Source organism: Tenrec ecaudatus, chromosome 16, assembly GCF_050624435.1.
Source record: "Tenrec ecaudatus isolate mTenEca1 chromosome 16, mTenEca1.hap1, whole genome shotgun sequence".
In the NCBI taxonomy this organism is placed as follows: Eukaryota; Metazoa; Chordata; class Mammalia; order Afrosoricida; family Tenrecidae; genus Tenrec; species Tenrec ecaudatus.
In genome coordinates, this window is record NC_134545.1 from 9,935,570 (window position 1) to 9,954,209 (window position 18,640).

The following is an 18,640-nucleotide window of genomic DNA, read 5'->3' on the forward strand; positions in this document are numbered from 1 at the left end:
CTTCCCTTCCTGTCTGGACTTTAAGGATGATCCCAAGGTCACACAGTCCTTTAAAAAGTAGGGCCAGCCCTAATAAAACGTTTAAAAAATAAATAAATAAAAAGTAGGGCCAGAACTTGGGTCTCTTGATTTTCATTTCCATGGGCTTTTTATTCCACTCTGAGAGTTAAGGAATGACATTGACCCAAGCATTCACCCAACCTGGTCTTTCCAGCTCAACCGTATTGCCCAGTGGCTTAGAATATGTGGAAATTGAGCCAGTTCGTCACACTCCCTAATCTCTGGTTTTATATCTTCTCTTAACCACAATCATAGAACAAATTCTACCCGCCGTCCTGTTCCCACCTTTCCAGCTGAAACTGCAGCTGAAAGGCGACTTCCTTGAGCATGGTGGGAAAGACAGCTCACAGGCAGAAGTCTTCAGGGACACGCTTGGTTTTCTTGCCCTTTCTCTTTTGTCCGCCATGAAACTTTGGTCTAAAAGAATCTAGTCTGTGGTCTCCAATCCAGAGGGGGAGAATTAGCCCTTTTGTTTGTATAGTGCACAAGATCAGAAGAAAGTATTTTGAAAGGAACTCTTGTTTTTCTGCTACTTTTGCGACTGCGGTTGTATTTGTGGAAAGTGCAGCTCATCAGGGGAAGGCCCTGCAAAGAAGGTCCAACCCAATTTCCAGCCTTTATGGAAATTAGGATCGTTCACTCCGCATTGGTTTTGCATAATTAGGAGTGTGTGGCTGTCAAATCAATTCCAACTCCTGGCAACCCCAGGTGTTGTCAGAGTGGGACTGGCTGATTTCTTAGAAGCTCAGCGGCCTTTCTTCCCAGATGCGTTTGCATGAGCTCAACCCTCCAAAGTCTCAGTTAGTGACAAAGCACTCACTTGCGTCAACCAGGAACTCCTTCCTGCTTCATAACCCCCTGCCCTTGAGTCGGTGCCATCTCATAGCCACCGAGAGGACAGAGCAGTTTCCAAAGCTGTGAATCGTGATAGAGACAGATGGCCACATGTTTCTCCTGTGGGGTAGCCAGTGACTTTGAACCATCAGACTTTTGTTTAGCCGCCAAGCACAGTCAACACCGAGCTTGCAGGATGCGATACTTACTGCGGTTGCGTCGGTCTAGGGCACACAGTAGGTGTGGAGGACAGTGGAACTGCTCTGTAGGGTCTCCGACACAGTCATCTTTCTTCAAAGGGTACATGGTGGATTAGAACCACCGACCTCCCAGAAGGCACCACTGTGCCACCGGCGTTCCTTTCTGGCTAATAATTATTGACCAATTATGGCAGACTGAGCGAAGGATCATTTCATTTAACCCTCCTGGCAAGTTTGAGAACTTGGGACCAGTAGTGTGGGCGGAAGGAGCTTCGGTGGTGCAGTGGTTAAGCACTCAGCTGCTAAGCAGAAGGTCTTGGATTCGCACCTGCCAGCAGCCCTGCGGGAGAAGAGACGTGGCCACCTGGCCCGTAAAGATGACAGCCCGAGAAGCCCAGCAGCAATGTAAGCGGAAAGGGAGGACGCGGGCACCACGCCCCACAGTCGTTCAGGGCAAGCTGGGCCTTGAACCTGAGTCCAGGAGGTGCTGAGGTCTTTGCTTTAGTGACTCCTCTGTACTGGGGTGGGCAGCCTCCAAGGGCTGCTTGGTAAGCCTGGGCCCCATCGCACTTGAGGCTTGCCCTCAGTTTTATTTTAATAACCGGCCTTGTACAGTGTGTAGAACCTACCGGACAAGACGTAACCAGACCACTGTCCACTAGCAGGGCGATCACATGCCTATGCAAACACACTGTATGCTCCAAACAAGGACTGGAGAGGGGGGGACATGTGTCCCATGACAGTGGATTCACCATCCCCCCCCTAACAAATGGTACCTGAAATGTCAAGCCCAGGGAGTAGCCCCAGGAGCATCTTTGACGGGCCCCCTTCCCACTGCCTGTCCCTCTGCCCCACACTCTGAGCACCACTCCCACAGACAAAGCTCCATGGCTTCGTTCCTTCTCTATCTTCCAGGGAGAAGCTGTCCACTGGCTGGGGACACCCGGAAGATCAGGGTCTTGGGATGCCGGGAAGCTGGGACTGAAGGCGGGCTTGGTGCTGAGCGCTTGGGACCCTCACAGAGAGACCAAAAACCTGCCCCTTCTCCCTTTACGCCTTGCTGCGTTCTGGACACCTCCCCTGGCCTATCCCTTATGTGAATTTAGCGGGTTTTCTCTGTCTTCGACTCACACAGCTTCTCTCTCCAAACAAAGGTGTTTCTTCGGAATGCCCGCTCCATAAAGGCATGGAAGGCAGGATTGCAAATCAGAAGTAATCTTTCATTTTAGAGTAAATAAATTTATGTTAATGAAGGAACACGTCCCAACATTTTGAGTGAAAAATAACCAAAGTATGTATTTTTAAAATTAGGTCTTTCTCTCGCTTTCCCTTCTCCTTAGCTTAAGTTAAAATGCATCTACCCTCTAGTTTGTGATTTATTCTTCCTTCCCATCCCACCCTGGTAACCATCAAAGGACGTCTGGTTTTTGTAAAGTGTGAAACCTTTCGTCGATTTTGTTTTACAGTAGTGGTCTCATACAGTATTTGCTCTTTGGGGATCGACTGATTTCACTTAACATCCTCCATGTTCCTCCGTGTTCTGAGGCTTTGGAAAGATTCTCGGTCGTTCTTTCACACTGCGAAGAATTCCACTGTGTGTGCGTGTCATAGGACACGGCGACTTGTACCGATGGGCTCACAACAGAACAACAATGGGGATGGTGCGGGGATGTGGCCGTGTTTGTTTCCTGATACGCAGGGTCACTCTGCATTGGAACCAACACAGCACCTGACAGGGCTTGACACCATCGTTTGTGTATTCGCTCGGCCAGCTATGGACACTGCTGTGATGAACATGGGTGTGTACCTACTGGTTCCTTTAGGATGTATGCCATGTGTTGGTATGGCTGGGCCACATGGTATTTCCATGTCCCACGTTCTACGGAAGCGCCATCCCATGTTCCATTACCACCAGCAATGGATGTGAGTTCCAGTCTCTCCACACCCTCATCAACGTTTGTTTTCTGCTCTGCTGAACTCTGTTATTGTTTTGATGTGCATCTCACAAATGGCTACTTTCTTCTTCGTTTGTAGGCTGCCACCTAAGGGTCTTCTTGGGGGAGGTTTCTGTTCATGTCCTCTGCCCAGTTTTTAACTGGATTATTTGTCTATTTGTTGCTGATGTGTGGAAGTCTTCTACGAAGTTTAGAGATTGGTCTCTTGTCCGAGATGTCATTTCCGTTCTACCCCTCTCAGTCTGCAGGTCTTTACTCTTTTGGTGAAATCACTTGATGTCCACAAGGGTCAATTATTAGGAGGTCCCTATCAAGTTTCTCTTCTGCTGTGGTGTATGTTTTCAGGTATGTTTCACAGTGTGCTTATGCCACATAGCAGAGCCCTTACATTTGCCCCTAATTGTACATTGAGGACTTTGATCCACCTCGAGTTAATTATTGAGTATGCTGTGAAATATAGGTCCCATTTCATCTTTCTGAAAATAGATATCAACATTGACCCGCACCTTTTATTAAAGAGATGATCTCCTCCCCCCACTGAATGCCTTCTATTTATAGATCAATCATTTGAACCCAGTGAATCTCAACTTTGGCTTCACTTTGGAATCACCGAGTGTGACTTTTTAACAATACTGTGTCCCGCTACTGTGTCCAGTGATTGGTAGGGGGTGTAGTTTGGGTGTCAGCATTAAAAATAAAGTGAATAAATAGCTGTCAGGTGTTTCTAATGCCGTGGAGGCTGTGATGTGCTGCCATCCCAGGCCAGTAGCACAGCCGCAGGCCACTTTTACTGTGCATTTCCTCTCTGCCTGTTTCCACACTTGTTTGCCTCTTCCTCATTTGGTCTACCCAGGCTGGGTACCCCAGGATTGTGTCTATACAACACCGTGCAGGCGGTGAATTTGGATGACAAGCCAAAGAGAGTTAGAGACTCAGGGATGCTTTCTCACTTCAGCCCTTGGGGGAAAATAGTGAATATTGCTAAGACTCACTCCTCTTACATCCGTTGAATGGGCGCATACTAAAATCTGTCTCTTAGGGATGGCTGGAGGTCTCGATGAAAACAAAACATCCGTGACACACACAATAGATGCTCAGTATCCTTATTCAGTGGTCAGCGTCATCATCATTTTCATCCTGATGAACATTTCACAGTGGGCCGATAGTCTTCCTCGGCTAGAGAAAGTCCTTTACCAACGAGTTGGGGCTGCTTTGTCCCTGTGCACTCTGAGCAGGAGCTGGAGACACCACTGACGGGTGGGCACCCGGTCTGTTAGAGTGGAACACACAGAGCAGCATCCAGACACAAGTCCTCAAGACCCGACGCCCAGTGAGTTCCTGACGGGGTTGTGCGGAAAGCTGGGAAGTGTCCGGAGAGGACTGGACTGAAGCTGGGCTTTGAGTGCTGAGGACAAAGGTCAGCCTGCAGAGGCTGCAGAGAAGGTCACTGAAAACTCACGGAGCAGCGCAGGGAAGTTCTGGAGGCAAAGACACACTAGGAAGGACAGGGAAAGAGGCCCGTTTGGGGACGAGGCAGGTGTCTTGTGTCACTCCTGAGGATGGACGTGTGTGTGGTGAGGATTCTCTTAAGCCCAGCCAGGCAGCGTTCACTCCCAAGGGCCCTTCTCCAGAGCCACCACATCCACTTACGTCAAAAGAGCGTCCCCGAAATGGATTTCTGAAGCCTTCTTGGCTGGCTGGAATTTGTTTCTCTCTTCCTCCTCCAGTTTCTGAAACTGTTGTTGCCTCTTTTTCATCGCACTCTCTTCCCTCAGCATGGCAAAATACCCACGGCCAATCTTCACCGACTGGATCAAGTATCTGGAGGGAGACAGGAGCCGGGAGAAACGCTATTATAAGGAGAGCTGACTATTAGAACAAGGTCCTAGTGACCTGGAGCACTGACCTCTGTGGGGCACCCCCTGCCTGCAGGTGGGGAGCCTTCCCACCTTTGCCTGACCTTGAGTTCCAAGCAGCCTCTCATCAATGGCCGTGGACAAGTCATTTAACCACTCCCATCATTCAGCCAACATTAAGTATCACTCAGAATAGTTCCAGCTCCTTCACAGTCTTTGGTAAAAGACCAGAGTTGTGTGTTCTGGAGAGGAGCCACTGCACTGAGTACTATGCTAGGTAAACATTTCTTCGTGAACCCCCAAACCGAAAAACCAAACTCATAGCCATTGCGTTGATTCTAATGCACCGCAGCCTTACAGGCAGCTCGGGCTTCCAAGGCTGTGAACGCTTTCTAGCAGCGGAAAGCCACATCTTTCTCCCTCGAGCATCGGCTGGGATCAAACTGCTGATCGTATAGTTAGCAGCCCAAGGTGGGAGGCACTGTGACACAAGAGCTCCTCATGCCCCTGTTAGGCACTACGATATAATGCAGCGGTCCTCAACCTTCCTCATGCCGCGACCCTTTCATACAGTTCCTCACGTTGTGGTGACCCCCAACCATAACATTATTTTCGTTGCTACCTCATCACTGTCATTTTGCTACTGTTACGAATCGTCATGTCAATATCTGTTAGGATATATTTTAATTGTTATAGATTGAATGTCACGAAAGCATAGTGATTCATCGCAAGACATTATGTAATTCTATATCGTGAACTATTTATTTCTAATGACAAATGAAATTTTGTCTTGAAGCAGGGTGTAGCATGGGTAACAGTCTTCAGGCCGGGTACTCATAGGTGGGCGTATCCGCATGCGGGCGGACTGGCTTGGAGATGGACAGAGGGGTGGTGTCTTGGTTCCTAAGACCAGGAGAAATATGTGTTTTCTGATGGGCTTAGGTGTTTGGCCCCCAAAGGCCGAGACCCACAGGTTGAGAACCGCTGATACGATGCCTCATGCAGCACAGGATGATCAAAACTGATGGGAGCAAAGGGATCAACAAGGTGCCTGCCTTCGACGAGGGGCTGGTGCCTGAGACACGATGGCAGAGGGGGTACTAAAGATGCTGACTTCTGGCCAAGGCTGCGTACTCTCTCCTTTGCCCGCATGCTGGCATGTGTGCTCACAGCTCAGATGTGCAAGTCCTCGTGTGTGCGTGCTTGCTGTGCCAGGTCACATGCTGGGGCTTCTGTTTTCTCCTTATCACGGTTTTCTTGCTGACTCAACCAGTCTGTTGTAATCCGACGTCTGGATACTGGACTGTGGACATCCTGTGCCCTGAGGGTCTCCACGCGTCCCTCCCCAGGGCCAGTCTTCATCTTGGGGTTGGCATTGGCAGCACTTTTATGGGGAAGGAGGGAGGCCAAGTGATGTGAACATGACCTTCTCCCTGTGTTCACCCATCTGTCGGAAGCCCCTCTACCTCCCCCAGGTATGCAGGTTGGCTATGAAATTCAATTTCATTTATTCCCCAAATTCCTTATGAACAACTCAAGGGTGCTGGGCATTGTGCTGGCAGCTATTGACAGAGTGATGACCAAGGGCACTGGCTCCCCTAGAGTTCATGGCCTAGTCAGAGGCGTGAAGACCTCGGGGTTCTCGGTGGTAACACAGAATGACGGGAGAGAGGACCTGTGAGTGTGTGTGGGGGGAGGGGGTCGCTCATTCTGACTTGGGGACAGATTCTTGGAGGAAGTATCTTCTTTCCTGCTTTCAGAGCTGCCCCTTCCCTGGATGTCCTCCTGTGGGGCATTTTGGACGGGAATCTTCTCAGCACGCTGTCACGCCAGACTCTGATGAGATTGATGGATCCCTGCTGCCTTGCTCACAAGTGCTCAGATGTTACTTAGGGCATGTTCATTTCCGCAGGAGACGCTGGCAAATGTCCACTGAGAGGATGCTGGGAGGTGGGTGGTGGGCCTTTCCCTGCATTTTCCAAATTGTTTCACATAGATGGTTGCCAAGTGGTGACTTAAATTCACTCATATTTCTGGCTGACAGCGGCTCTGAGAAGGCAAGGCTATTCCGGGCATCAGGGCAGGGTCGGACAAGGTATGTGTCCTCAGAGAGCTCATAGTCTAGTGGGGGAAGCTCATCCATGAATATGTATATGTTCCCAACAGAGTGTGCTACAGGACCCCAGAGAAATCTAGGGAGACTGTGTTAAGCCAAATGGACTAGAAAGACAAATTTTGTGACACTCAGAGATGTGTAAGAAAGAGCTTTATATCAAGAAGCTTTCTATATCAGGGAAACATACCAGCTCAGTCCAACTCAAGTCCATAAGTCCAATGCTAGTCCATCAGTCCTTCTTCAGACTCGACCCAGTCACATGCAATAATGCAGGATGTCGGAAGATCACAGGCTCTTGGGTTCAAGGTCATGTGGATCCAATGACACAGTTCATCACAGGACTCTGGCAGGTCTCTGAAGGGCTCATCAGTAAGAAGGTGAAGGCAGAGAGAGCGGGGAGGGTCCCAGAATGCTCTTTATGAGAAGGCCTTGCCCACAAGGAGTCTCCATCAGATGTGATCTGATTGACAGACTAGACTTTTATCTATCTTCAAGTTGACAAGAAGTTATGTTACTTCCACACTTAGGTCTCTACCACAGGGACTCTCTGGAGGGCTTTGGATGAAGCAGGAATTCGCCAGTGGGACAAGGGAGAAATGTCATGCCATTGGGCAGAACAGCAGGGATACAGACGAAGCGGTGAGTCGAAAGATGGCTTGCTTGGGGAGCATCCGGCATCTTAGTATGTACGAGCGCAGAAGGCAGGTGGGAGATAGAAGCAAGCTGGGGGCTGGAGGTTGCTAGGGATATACCCTCTCGAAATGCTGCAGGAGCTTCCAAAATGTCTGATGCCATTTTATTAAAGGGCATTTCTAGATGAACCAAACTATGAAAACCACAAAACAGCCTGTTCCGCACCAGAAAAAATGCGTGTGGGGCAAACTTCTCCTGGCATGTATTTCAGTCCGTCGGTCCTGCGGTGGGCATGTTGCTCACATCTGTGCACGTATCACCGGACTGCATTCCGGAAGGTGATGGTACATGGATGGCATGGTGCTGCATTTCTTTCTGTTCTCTCCACAGGGGTGGGGTTTAGATCCCAACCCAGCCCTGGTGGGCCCAGGTGCCCCCCCCCCCAGGAACCTCCTTGCTGGAGAGGAGGGAAGAAGGGAAGGGGAACGGAGGAGAAGAGAGGGGAGCCGGGAAAGGCAGACAGGCAGGCTGGGGGTGTCAGGCAGAGCACTGCTGTGCCCCTGGTCTGGGACAGGTAGTGAAGCACCAGGTGACTCCAGCATCCCAGTGACGTCACTCCGGGCTGTCACTCCGGGCACAATAGCCTTTACTGTTTTAGTTAAGAGTGCACATCCCCAGGAAGCAGGGCTACCTGCTGCACAGGCAGGACCCCCTCTGCTGCCTGACCCCAGGGAGGCTGCTGGGAGCTGACCTGTAAGCCGAGTGAGAGGCCTTCCAGCGCCCCAGGCCATGTGGTGATTTCCCCCTTTGTTGGGCCTTGGGTTGCTCACCAAGAAGGGTGATGATGCCCACCTTCCAACCTTCCTGCTTCTGGGTGCTCTCATCCACAGATCGATGGTTCTCCTATTGGTTCTGTAATGGTCATGGCCATTGACAGAGGGGGCTGTGGAGGCCCACAAAGGTGAAGTCACCAAGCTGGAGAGTGGCAGAGCAGCGTCTGGGCCCAGGCCATGACCTAGTCCCAGCGTCCAGCCCCACACTGCACCAGTTTGATTCTAAATGCAGACTCCACCAGCTTGTCATGCAGACCCTCTTCCATTGCCCCTGATGATCCCAGGACCAAACTTGGGTGGTTTGTCACTGACTGGTAGGTGTCTAGTGCTCTCATGGAGCTCTGGGACCTCCTTGCTGGTGACCAGAGTGTCTCAGAGAGTGGAAGGCTGCCTGCGAGACCTGTCAGGGTCCCTGACCAATCACAGTCTGGAGGGAGCCACAGGGACCAGCATCCAGGGCTCTGGTGACTGTAGGACAATAGGAGCGATACCAGACCAAGCATTCCCTGAGTGGGATTAGCACTCTGGTTTCAATGGAGAACAGAACAAGAGCCCCTGTCTTCCCCCTGTGGACTCCATAACCCACCGTGGCTCCTGCAACGCACAATCCAATGTTCTCTGTGCAATGGGCGGCCCAAGGTAACTGGTACTTTCTCTGATGGTGAGGGCCAGCAACATCCTAACTCAGTTAGCTTTCTCATGAATGCCAGGCAGACAGTTCAGGCCACAGTCAACAGGAGGCACTTGAATATTAGTGGGACATTGACTATGCATCATGCCCTGAGCTGGGCACTTACTGTGTGCCAGGCCCTCATCAGGCTCTGTTTCCCCAGAGAGCCCTTGGCCTTCGCCTTTGCATCTTGGAGATTATTGCAGCAGTGATTCAGAATGAGAGGCGTGGTGGCGCAGTGGCTACGCTCACATCTGCTAACTGAGAGCGCTGCACTTTGAGCCTGCCAGCGGCTCTGTAGGAAAACAGTCAGGCCGCCTGCCTCTACGAGGTGATGGCTCTGGGGACTTCACTCTGGCCTGTAGGGCTGCCGTGAGTCGGCATGGACTCAGTGCCACTTGGTGAAAGGCATGCGCTAAAAGGTCGGGAAGAGATTTGTTTGACTTAAGTATACACTTCTTCAAAAAAGGATTAGTGGGAGGGAAAGGGGCGAGAAAAGCCAGGAGAGGAAAACCGAGAGGAAGAAAACAAATCAGGTAAAGCAGGTAGGTGTCGAAGCTCATGTCCTTGTTAGCAATCAGGTAGACAGATTTGGCCCTGAGCATTCTAGTCGTCAGTGGAAAGAGGGAAACACATCTTTACCCAACCCCTAAAGGCCATATGATATATATGTATATGTATATACATATATATGATATATATACAATTATATGATATATAACTATATATATTTAAAGCTGCTCAGGAGGTCTCGCTGCTCCTGCTACTGAAGCTGGAAGGAAGTTTTCCTCCAGCATCGGTATAAGGGGCTTCCAAAAGTTCATGGAGGAAGTCGAATCAAGTAATTATTGCATCTTTTCACAGTTGTTTTTGAAGCCCCTGGTATAGGGAGGAGACACCATGAAAAGCCAAAGGCCGTAGCAAACCATCCGAAGTGAACAGTAATGAACCCTAACTCCGCACACGGCCTGGAGGCATCTGGGAGGGCAAAGGGAGGAGGCTGGTGAGCAGGTTTCCTGGTGAATGACAGCCTGGCTTTACCCAAACTGCCTTCAACCAGCCAGTGAGACGTGGAAGCAGCTGAGAACAGGGCTGGGGTCCTTGTGTCAGACACATCCGTCTATTCTGGGAACTTCAGGCTGTGGGAATCTCATTCAGCAGACTCAGAAGTGCTTCTCAGTACCACGGAGGCCTGTCTGAAATGGCTTCATATTTTAGCAAATTCCCATTTAATTCCCTTGTACGTTCTTCCTTCGTTCCCCTCATCATTATTGCTGATTACCAGGCTATTTGTGTGACGGGAGCTATTTGCAAGGAAGAGCAGCTTTTTACCCTTCAAAGCACTCCTCGGGGGCCTCTGGCTCTCCCTCGCTGCGATGCACAACTCCCTGGGCGAACATCGCAGGAGAAACAACTGGGAGAGATGAGAGACCGGTCTCCAAGACAGAAAGTGTCCTCTTACTCAGGACGGCTTCTTCAGCATCACTGCCAGGGAGGGGGGCGAGCTTGTGTGTTTCAGGAGTGTGTGTTCTCTGTCATGGAGTCTGTGCTGGGCTGTAAGGGCGGGATGCTCCCTGCAGGGGACTGCCGTCAAGAAAGCTCTGAGAGGCAGGGAGCGTAGCAGTGAAGGCGTTGGAAAGGACAAACCTCTGGGTTCGAATCTTTACTTCGCCTCCAGGAGATCACCTGACTCACAGCAATGCCCCAGGAATGAAGCACTGCCCCACCCTACACCACCTTCACCATCTGGGTTGTGATCGAGTCCACTGTGAAAGCCACTCTGCCTGGTGAGAGCTTGCCAACCTGGTGGGCTCACCTTCCAGCACAACAGAGCATCAGACAATATCTCATTGTGGTCCGTTGGGTGCTCATTGGCCAGGCCTTTCTTTCCGATTCGCCTTTGTCTAGAAGCTCTACTATTCAGCATCGTAGTGCTGTGGGAGCCTTCAGGGCCAGGCGGATCTGGGCAGCATAGGAAGTACCATGGCCAGGAATCACACCTGGTCTCCTCATGGTGGGCAAGAGCACTCCCCCTGAATCGTTGCCAGTTATCAGCCAAACCCCAGTCAAGCGACAGCCACATGAGACAAACAACGTGTTAAAAGTAACCGAGTTTGGCGTAGCTTTTTACACAGTATCCTGGTAACAGGAGCTGACTAACAGATCACCTGCTGTAAGATGCACCATGATTTTTTTGGACCCCAGAGAAAGAAGGAAAAAGCTCATACGAACTGAATCCGGGCATCCTAAATGCAGAGATGTTGAAATATGGAGAGAAAATGTTAGTTGTAACTAAACATGACGTAAAGAAATTATCTCAGACCTGCCCAAGGAAAGACGGTCTGGCATAAAATGTAGCAATGATGTTAAGAATTAACAGGCTCTTCTGAAAAGTATCTGGGCTTCTGGTTAGCCCAAATGGCTTGCCTTCAACTGATAACCTAATAAAAAGACCACTGTTTCCGATGCACCAAACCACCACGGAAGAAAGGCCTGAAAATCTGCTTCCAGAAAGATGCTAGCCAAAAAGACCTTGTGGAAGAATCCTGCTCTCTGCCATGAATTAGAATCTTCTAGTGCAGTGGGTGCTTGCTTGCTTGCGTGTTGTTTGTTCTGAGAAGCATCTAGTAGTCTTGGCAACATATTTGAGCCACACTCTGGAGTATTCTCTGACGAGCTCTAGCATCCTTTCTGGGGTTTTAGATTTACCCACACAGCCGGCCCTTCAAACTTGTGACAAGATTAGTAACCTTCAACTAGCTGTTCCTTCCTTAAGAGACACTGTCAACTCTCTGATACACAGGATGCTGTTCCTATGCCAACAGCATCAGCATCACCATCACCAGGGAGCTGTTAGAAATACAGAGCCCTGGGCTTCATCTCAGACCTACAAGTGCACAACCTGAATTTTAACAGTACACCAGGGGGTCTGTGTTAGCTTGGGATGTCTAGAGAAACAAGTTCACAGACACTCACAGGTGTATTAGAAAGAGGTTAATATACAAGAGCAATTGAATATTGAGAAAACATCCCAGCCCAGTCCAGACCAAGTCTGTAAGTCCAATATTAGCCCATATGTCCGATACCAATCTTTAAAGTCCTCTTCAGACTCACGAACATGCAATTATGCCTAATGCAGGAAGATCTCAGGCGAGTGGTGGTTAGTCTTTGGATCCATTGGTGGTGTAACCATCTCAGTGCTGGTAGGAGTCTCCACGTGGCTCCTCCTGTTCAGGGCATTAGCGAAGTTTCATGTGTCTTGTCAGCTGCAGTGTCTCCCAGAGAGTGAGCTGGTGTCCTGCCTCCAGCAAGCTATTTATCTCCTTAGTGCCTCCAAATGAGGTCATCAAGCTGTGATCTGACTGACAGGCTAAACTCCAACTCTTTACTCTTAGTTCTCAATTTGACAACAGATTATATATATATATATATATATATATATATATATATATATATATATATATATACACACACATACATACACACATTGTAGTTTGGGATGGGCTGATCTAGCTACCTAACCCCCCCCCCCCCTATTTAAAAGCAAACTCCTCTTTTGAAGGAAATCTCCCAGCTGTTTTTATTAAAAGTTGTCTGGCACAAACTGTTAGTGCCCTCTACTGCTCACTGAAAGGCTGAGGTTCAAGTCTACACAGAGGCACCTCAGAAGAAAATCCTGGCAATCTAGTCCTTACCAATCTGCACAGAAAGCCCCACGAAGCACAGTTCTACTCTGAATCTACTTAGGGCCACCATGCTTTGAAACTGGCTTGGCCAGAACTGGTTTGGTGGTTGCTGGTGGCCCCAAATAAAACTGTGACACAGGCTAGCAGTTAGTTCTTCTCACAAGCCCCTTCTAAAATCTCCTTAATGGGAAGCCACCCCTTTGAGGGTGTGCTGCTTCTAATAAGTCTCCACCCTGATCACCCCCATGACCTGGATCAGCCTCCAGCCCAAGGGTCCTGGAGGAACCAAGGACCGGACATCACCTTAAATGAGCAGCTCCAGCCCTCGGCGGGGGGGGGGGGGGGGGGGGGAGGGGGGGGGAACGCAGAACAGAAGAAACTGCCAAGCTCTGAAGAGGTGAGGGGCAGGGGAAAAGAGTAGAGGCAACCCACCTGTCTGCTCCCAAATGGGGGCATGGGCTCAACCACCCCAAATCACTTGGTTCGAAACCAACAGCCCAGATTTACTTTAAAAAAAAAAAACAAATTTAAAAAAATGATATTATGGCCCTACTTCCAACTGTTTTTCACTCTCATTCCCTGCCTCTGCCTCTAAGACATAAAGCCGGGGTCTTCCGTGGGATGGCAGAATGGCATTAAGATGAACACACGCTCCTGGCAACTCGATTTCAGGGCTGTCCTCCCGCAGGAGGGAATTGCCTACCCGGGAAATGTTCACTTAACAAATTTTACTGTTTTCAAATAATAGCAAATAAATCAGAACGTGCCCCAGTTTGTCGAGGCTGGAGGGGAGGAGAGCCCACTCATCTGGCGGGCTCCATCCTGACTTCGTCAGGCCCACCCAGACGCGTGGAGTTCAGAGGAAGAGCGCACCAGGAAGATGATGGAGTGGGGGGAGGGGGAGGGGGTCTGGAAGCACGCCATCCTTAAATCCTCGAGTTTTCAGGCCAACCTGGTGCAGGCAAATTAATAACAGACAGCCCCCAGTTCAAAGACACCGAGCAAATATTTTGCATTTAAATCCCTGCATTAGAATGCCCTGTTTATACAATAACTTAATAAATCCAGCCCGGCTGCCAAATTGACAAGAAGGTGAGAATCATTCATTAAAATGCAAATGCAATTGAGATGAAATTTGGAATACATTTATTACCGTAATTGAACTTCAGTCAGCTGTAGTCACAACATAGATTTTGAACTGCCTTTCAGACAAAGAGACTTGTTGTATTATTTTCGCCTCCACTCCCCACCCCCCGAAACACACTTCAGTTAATATCTTTGTCAGCATGCAAATGGAGGCCATTTCCCCAGTGCTAATGATTTGCCATGGAAGGTTTCACTCTTCTTTATAGCACAGGATTGCACAAGATAAAGGTCAACTGCACACACAAAAGATGGCTCTGGTAGCATATTGTGTATACAGTAAATTGATTACAAGCATATTCTGAGTGCTTATTGCAACTGCATTCTTATTAAATCACATCGAAACATCTCTGTCCCGTCCCTGAGCTGTTTGCTAATTGTAATGGCGCACAATGGGAGCGTTTCAGAGTCAGATTTTTTCACCCTGCAGCTTCATATGCACTCCACTCCTCCAGGAACGGCCCACTCAGAGAGAGCCCACGGTCGGGCACTGATTTCATCTCCTAACCCGCTGTAGGGTTTTCAAGGCTGTAGATCTTTACCAGAGAAGGCAGCCTCGTCTCTCTCTGGAGGAGCAACCGGCAGGTTTGAACTGCCAACCTTGTAGTTTAGTGCTTACCTGACAGGACCATAAGGGCGTCTATCTCAAAGAGAAGGGCCCATCCATGAGGATCCATTCATGTATCCCTGTTGATCATAAATCAGGTGGAAGAAAGCTGCTATGGGGACAGTTGTCAAGGCACCCTGAATTTGACTCTTCAGTGAAGAATCCACTTTAGTGGCTACAGTTTTATTCTCTCTGACTCCTCTGCAAAATTCACATGGCATTTCTCAGGCCGGGGTAACAGCCACACACAAAGAGGGTGCTGCATGAGTTGCTAGAAGGTGCAGCCTAGAGAGTGACTTTGGCCAACAATCAGAGTGTTACACTGCAGTCACTCCAGCCCCCTGGCCCCCTCACCACCCCCTGAAACAAACAAAAAACGAAGGGGGGAAAAAACACATAAGCAAACCAAACGCATTGTCAACAAGTGATTCTGACTCATAGTGACCTTGTAGAACAAAATGGAGCTGCCCCACAGAGCTTCCAAGACTGTAGTCTTGATCGAGGCAGACCACCTACCTCAGTTTTCCCCCACCGAGGGTGGTGGGTGTCAGTGGCTGACCAAGGGCTTGGCGACTGTGCCACGGGAAACCAGTTGGCTTTGCTGTCAAATGGAGAGATGGCCCTTTAACTTCTTCCTCGGTGATTAATTGATGATGAAGTGATGTCAGCTCTACCTCCCAGATGTATCTTCTTGACCAGAAGCTGTCATGCGCTACCTCCATTGTGCTAACCGTTCTCCTAGTGCAGCGGTTCTTAACCTGTGCACAGGGGTCGCCTAAGATAATCGGAAAACACAGATTTCTGATGGTCTTAGGAACCGGGACACCGCTCCTCTATCCGTCTCCAGGTGGGCCCGCCCACATGCAGGTACGCCCACCTATTAATACCCAGCGTGAAGACTGTTACCCATGCTCTACCTTGCTTCAAGACAAAATTTCATTTGTCATTGAAATAAATATTTCACAATATAGAATTACATATTGTTTTTGTGATTAATTACTATGCTTTAAATATGTTCAATGTGTAACGATGACAATACAGTCTGCATATCAGATATTTAAATGACGATTCATCACAGTAGCAAAATGACAGTGATGAAGTAGCAATGAAAATAATGTCATGGCCCTAATAAAATGTAAAAAAAGAAAAGGGAAAAGAAAGAAAGAAAAGAAAATGATTAGGGCAAAGAATGTACAGATGTGCTTTATACAATTGATGTATGTATAGGAATGGACTGTGATAAGAGTTGTATGAGCCTCTAATAAAACGTTTAAAAAAAAAAGAAAAATAATGTCATGGTTGGGGGTCACCACCACATGAGGAACTGTATGAAAGGGTCGCCATGTTAGGAAAGTTGGGTCTCCTCTCTTTCTCCACCTGGCTGCCCAAGAACTTTTTCCAAAATGCCAGTCTTTCATCATTCCATTCATAATGCTCAGAATCCTTCTGTGGCTTCCATTCTCAGGATGAAGTCCAAAGTCCTTTCTCTCTTTTTTTGGAAATCAAATGAGTCCCCTTCTAGTGGACTCAGCCCATGACATCCCATGTGTACTCCGCGGGACTCTCACAGGTAGATTCCTTGGAAAGCTGATGACTAGGCCTTTCTTCTGAGCCACCTCTGGGTGAGCTTGAATCACCAACCTTTTGGTTATAAGTACATTGAACTTCCCTCCCCCCGCCCCATGGACTCCATGTCAATAACTTCATCTCTAATCACTCACCAGGTCACGCCTTACATCTCTCTCGAGCCCTCCACATTGTGCACACCTGTCCTCTCCCCGCCACAGCCCTTCCCTGTCTTCACTTGGCTCCTGGCCTTAAACCTCGGGAAAAACCATCACCTCTCAGAGGGGTTTCTGGGATCAGGTATCAGGCATCTAAGACCCAAATAAAATCATACCCAATATGAATTGGGGGGTGAGGGTGGGCATGGAGGGGAGACCCAATGTCCATCTGTAGACAATTGGACAGCCCCTCACAGAGGGGTCACAGGGAAGAGATGAGCCAGTCAGGGTGCAGTATAGCACCAATGAAGCATACAACTTTCCTCTAGTTCTTTGGTGTTTCCTTCCCCCCATTATCATGACCTCATTTCTCCCTTACAAATTGAATTAGACCAGAACATGCACAGTGCTACAGATAAGAGCCCGAAACACAGGGAATCCAGGATAGATAAACCCCTCAGGGCCAACAATGAGAGTATAGATCCCAGGGGAGAAAGGGGGAATTGATCACAGGGATCAACATATAACCCCTTCCCAAGGGGACGAACAACACAAAAGTGGATGAGGAGCGACGGAGGATGATGTAAGATTGAAAATAATAATCTATAACTTACCAAGGGTTCATGAGGAATGGCGGGCGGGGGAGGAAGGGGGAAGAAATGGGGAGCTGATTTCGGGGGCTCAAGTAGGAAGAGAATGCTTTGAAGATGATGGTGGCATATGCGCAAATGTGTTTGACACACTAGATGAATGTATGCGATAAGAGACATAAGAGCCCCTGTATCTAGGTCTCAGCTTCCTGTATCTAAGTGTTTCTCATCATTACAGCCGCACAATACATGACACCTGCCTCTTACTGGTCTGCCTTCCCTACTAGACCGTGGGATCCTCAAACGTTGCATCTGGTGTGGAGTAGGTGATCCGCACTTAGTTTTCCTTCCCCACCTCTCTTCCACCCAAAAGGAGAAAGTGCCAATCACCTACCAAATCAATATTCCCCTGCGTGCTTATTAGCAGACCACAGTATCTTGACCATCGACATGCCTACCTAAAAAAAAAAAAAATCAAAAGCAACAAATAAAGCTGTATTTCCCAGCCATCCATGAGTAAAGGAAAGCTACTGGAAGGGGATTCTAGAAAGAACTCTGAAGGAGTCAACCATGTCCACGCAGAAGAAGCACACCAGCTTATGATCCAAAGATGATGATTAAAAAATTCAAATATGGCAAAGGGGAAAGTATCATAGCTAAGATAATGAACACTCAAGTTATAGAAGGCTCCAGACGACAGTGGGAATCCCAGAACCATCTGCAGAGTATGGAGGCAGACTGAGCCACTGGCAGATCCTCTCTAGCCACAGGCAAAAGTCTCCAACAGCCTGGCGGTCAGGCAGTGACCACTGTAATTTTGAACATGCTGATTCAAACTCGATACTTGGTCAGATGACCTCCCTGAGTCAAATATCTTAGTTGTTCCATGACAGAAATTTCTTCCCTGGCTTTTGGAATGTTGATGAGGGGCTTTCCTTTCTTTCTTTTTTAAAAATCATTTTATTGGGGACTTGTTCAACTCTCATCACAATCCATCCATCCATCCATTGTGTCAAGCACATTTGTACATTTGTTGCCATCATCATTCTCAAAACATTTTCTTTCTATTGAAGCTCTTGGTATCCGCTTCTGATTTTCTCCTCCCCCTCCCTCCCTCATGGATCCTTGATAATTTATTATTTTTCCTTGTCTTACACTGACCGATGTCTCCCTTCACCACTTTTCTGTTGTCCGTCCCCCAGGGAGGGGGTTATATATAGATCATTGTGATCGGTTCCCCCTTTCTCCTCCACCTTCCCCTCCTGGTATCGCTAATCTCATTATTGGTCCTGAGGGGTTTATTTGCCCTGGATTTCCTGTGTTTCCAGCTCTTATCTGTACCAGTGTGCATCTTCTGGTCTAGCTGGATTTGTAAGGTAGAATTGGGATCATAATAGTTGGGGGCGTGGGGGAAGAAGCATTAAAGAACTAGAGGAAAGTTGTATGTTTCATCATTGCTATACTGCACCCTGACTGGCTCATCTTCTCCCCACCACCCATTTGTGAGGGGATATCCAGTTGCCTACAGATGGACTTTGGGTCTCCACTCCACACTCCCCCTCATTCATAATGATATGATTTTTTGTTCTGGGTCTTTAATGCCTGATACCTGATCCTATCGACACCTCTTGATCACACATGCTGGTGTGCTTCTTCCATGTGGGTTTTGTTGCTTCTCAGCTGGGTAGACTAGAGAAACAAATTCATAAACATGCATATGTATATAAGGGAGA

At 48.6% G+C, this 18,640-nt stretch overlaps 1 protein-coding gene across 1 annotated transcript in view; it reads right to left on the bottom strand.

The window, feature by feature from the left end:
- CCDC60 (coiled-coil domain containing 60) overlaps positions 1 to 18,640 on the bottom strand; it is a 204,939-nt gene that overhangs the window by 53,551 nt on the left and 132,748 nt on the right. The window contains exon 3 of the mRNA XM_075534645.1: positions 4,700 to 4,870. Coding sequence (XP_075390760.1) covers positions 4,700 to 4,870 — 171 coding nt within the window. The remainder of the gene's footprint in view (positions 1 to 4,699; positions 4,871 to 18,640) is intronic.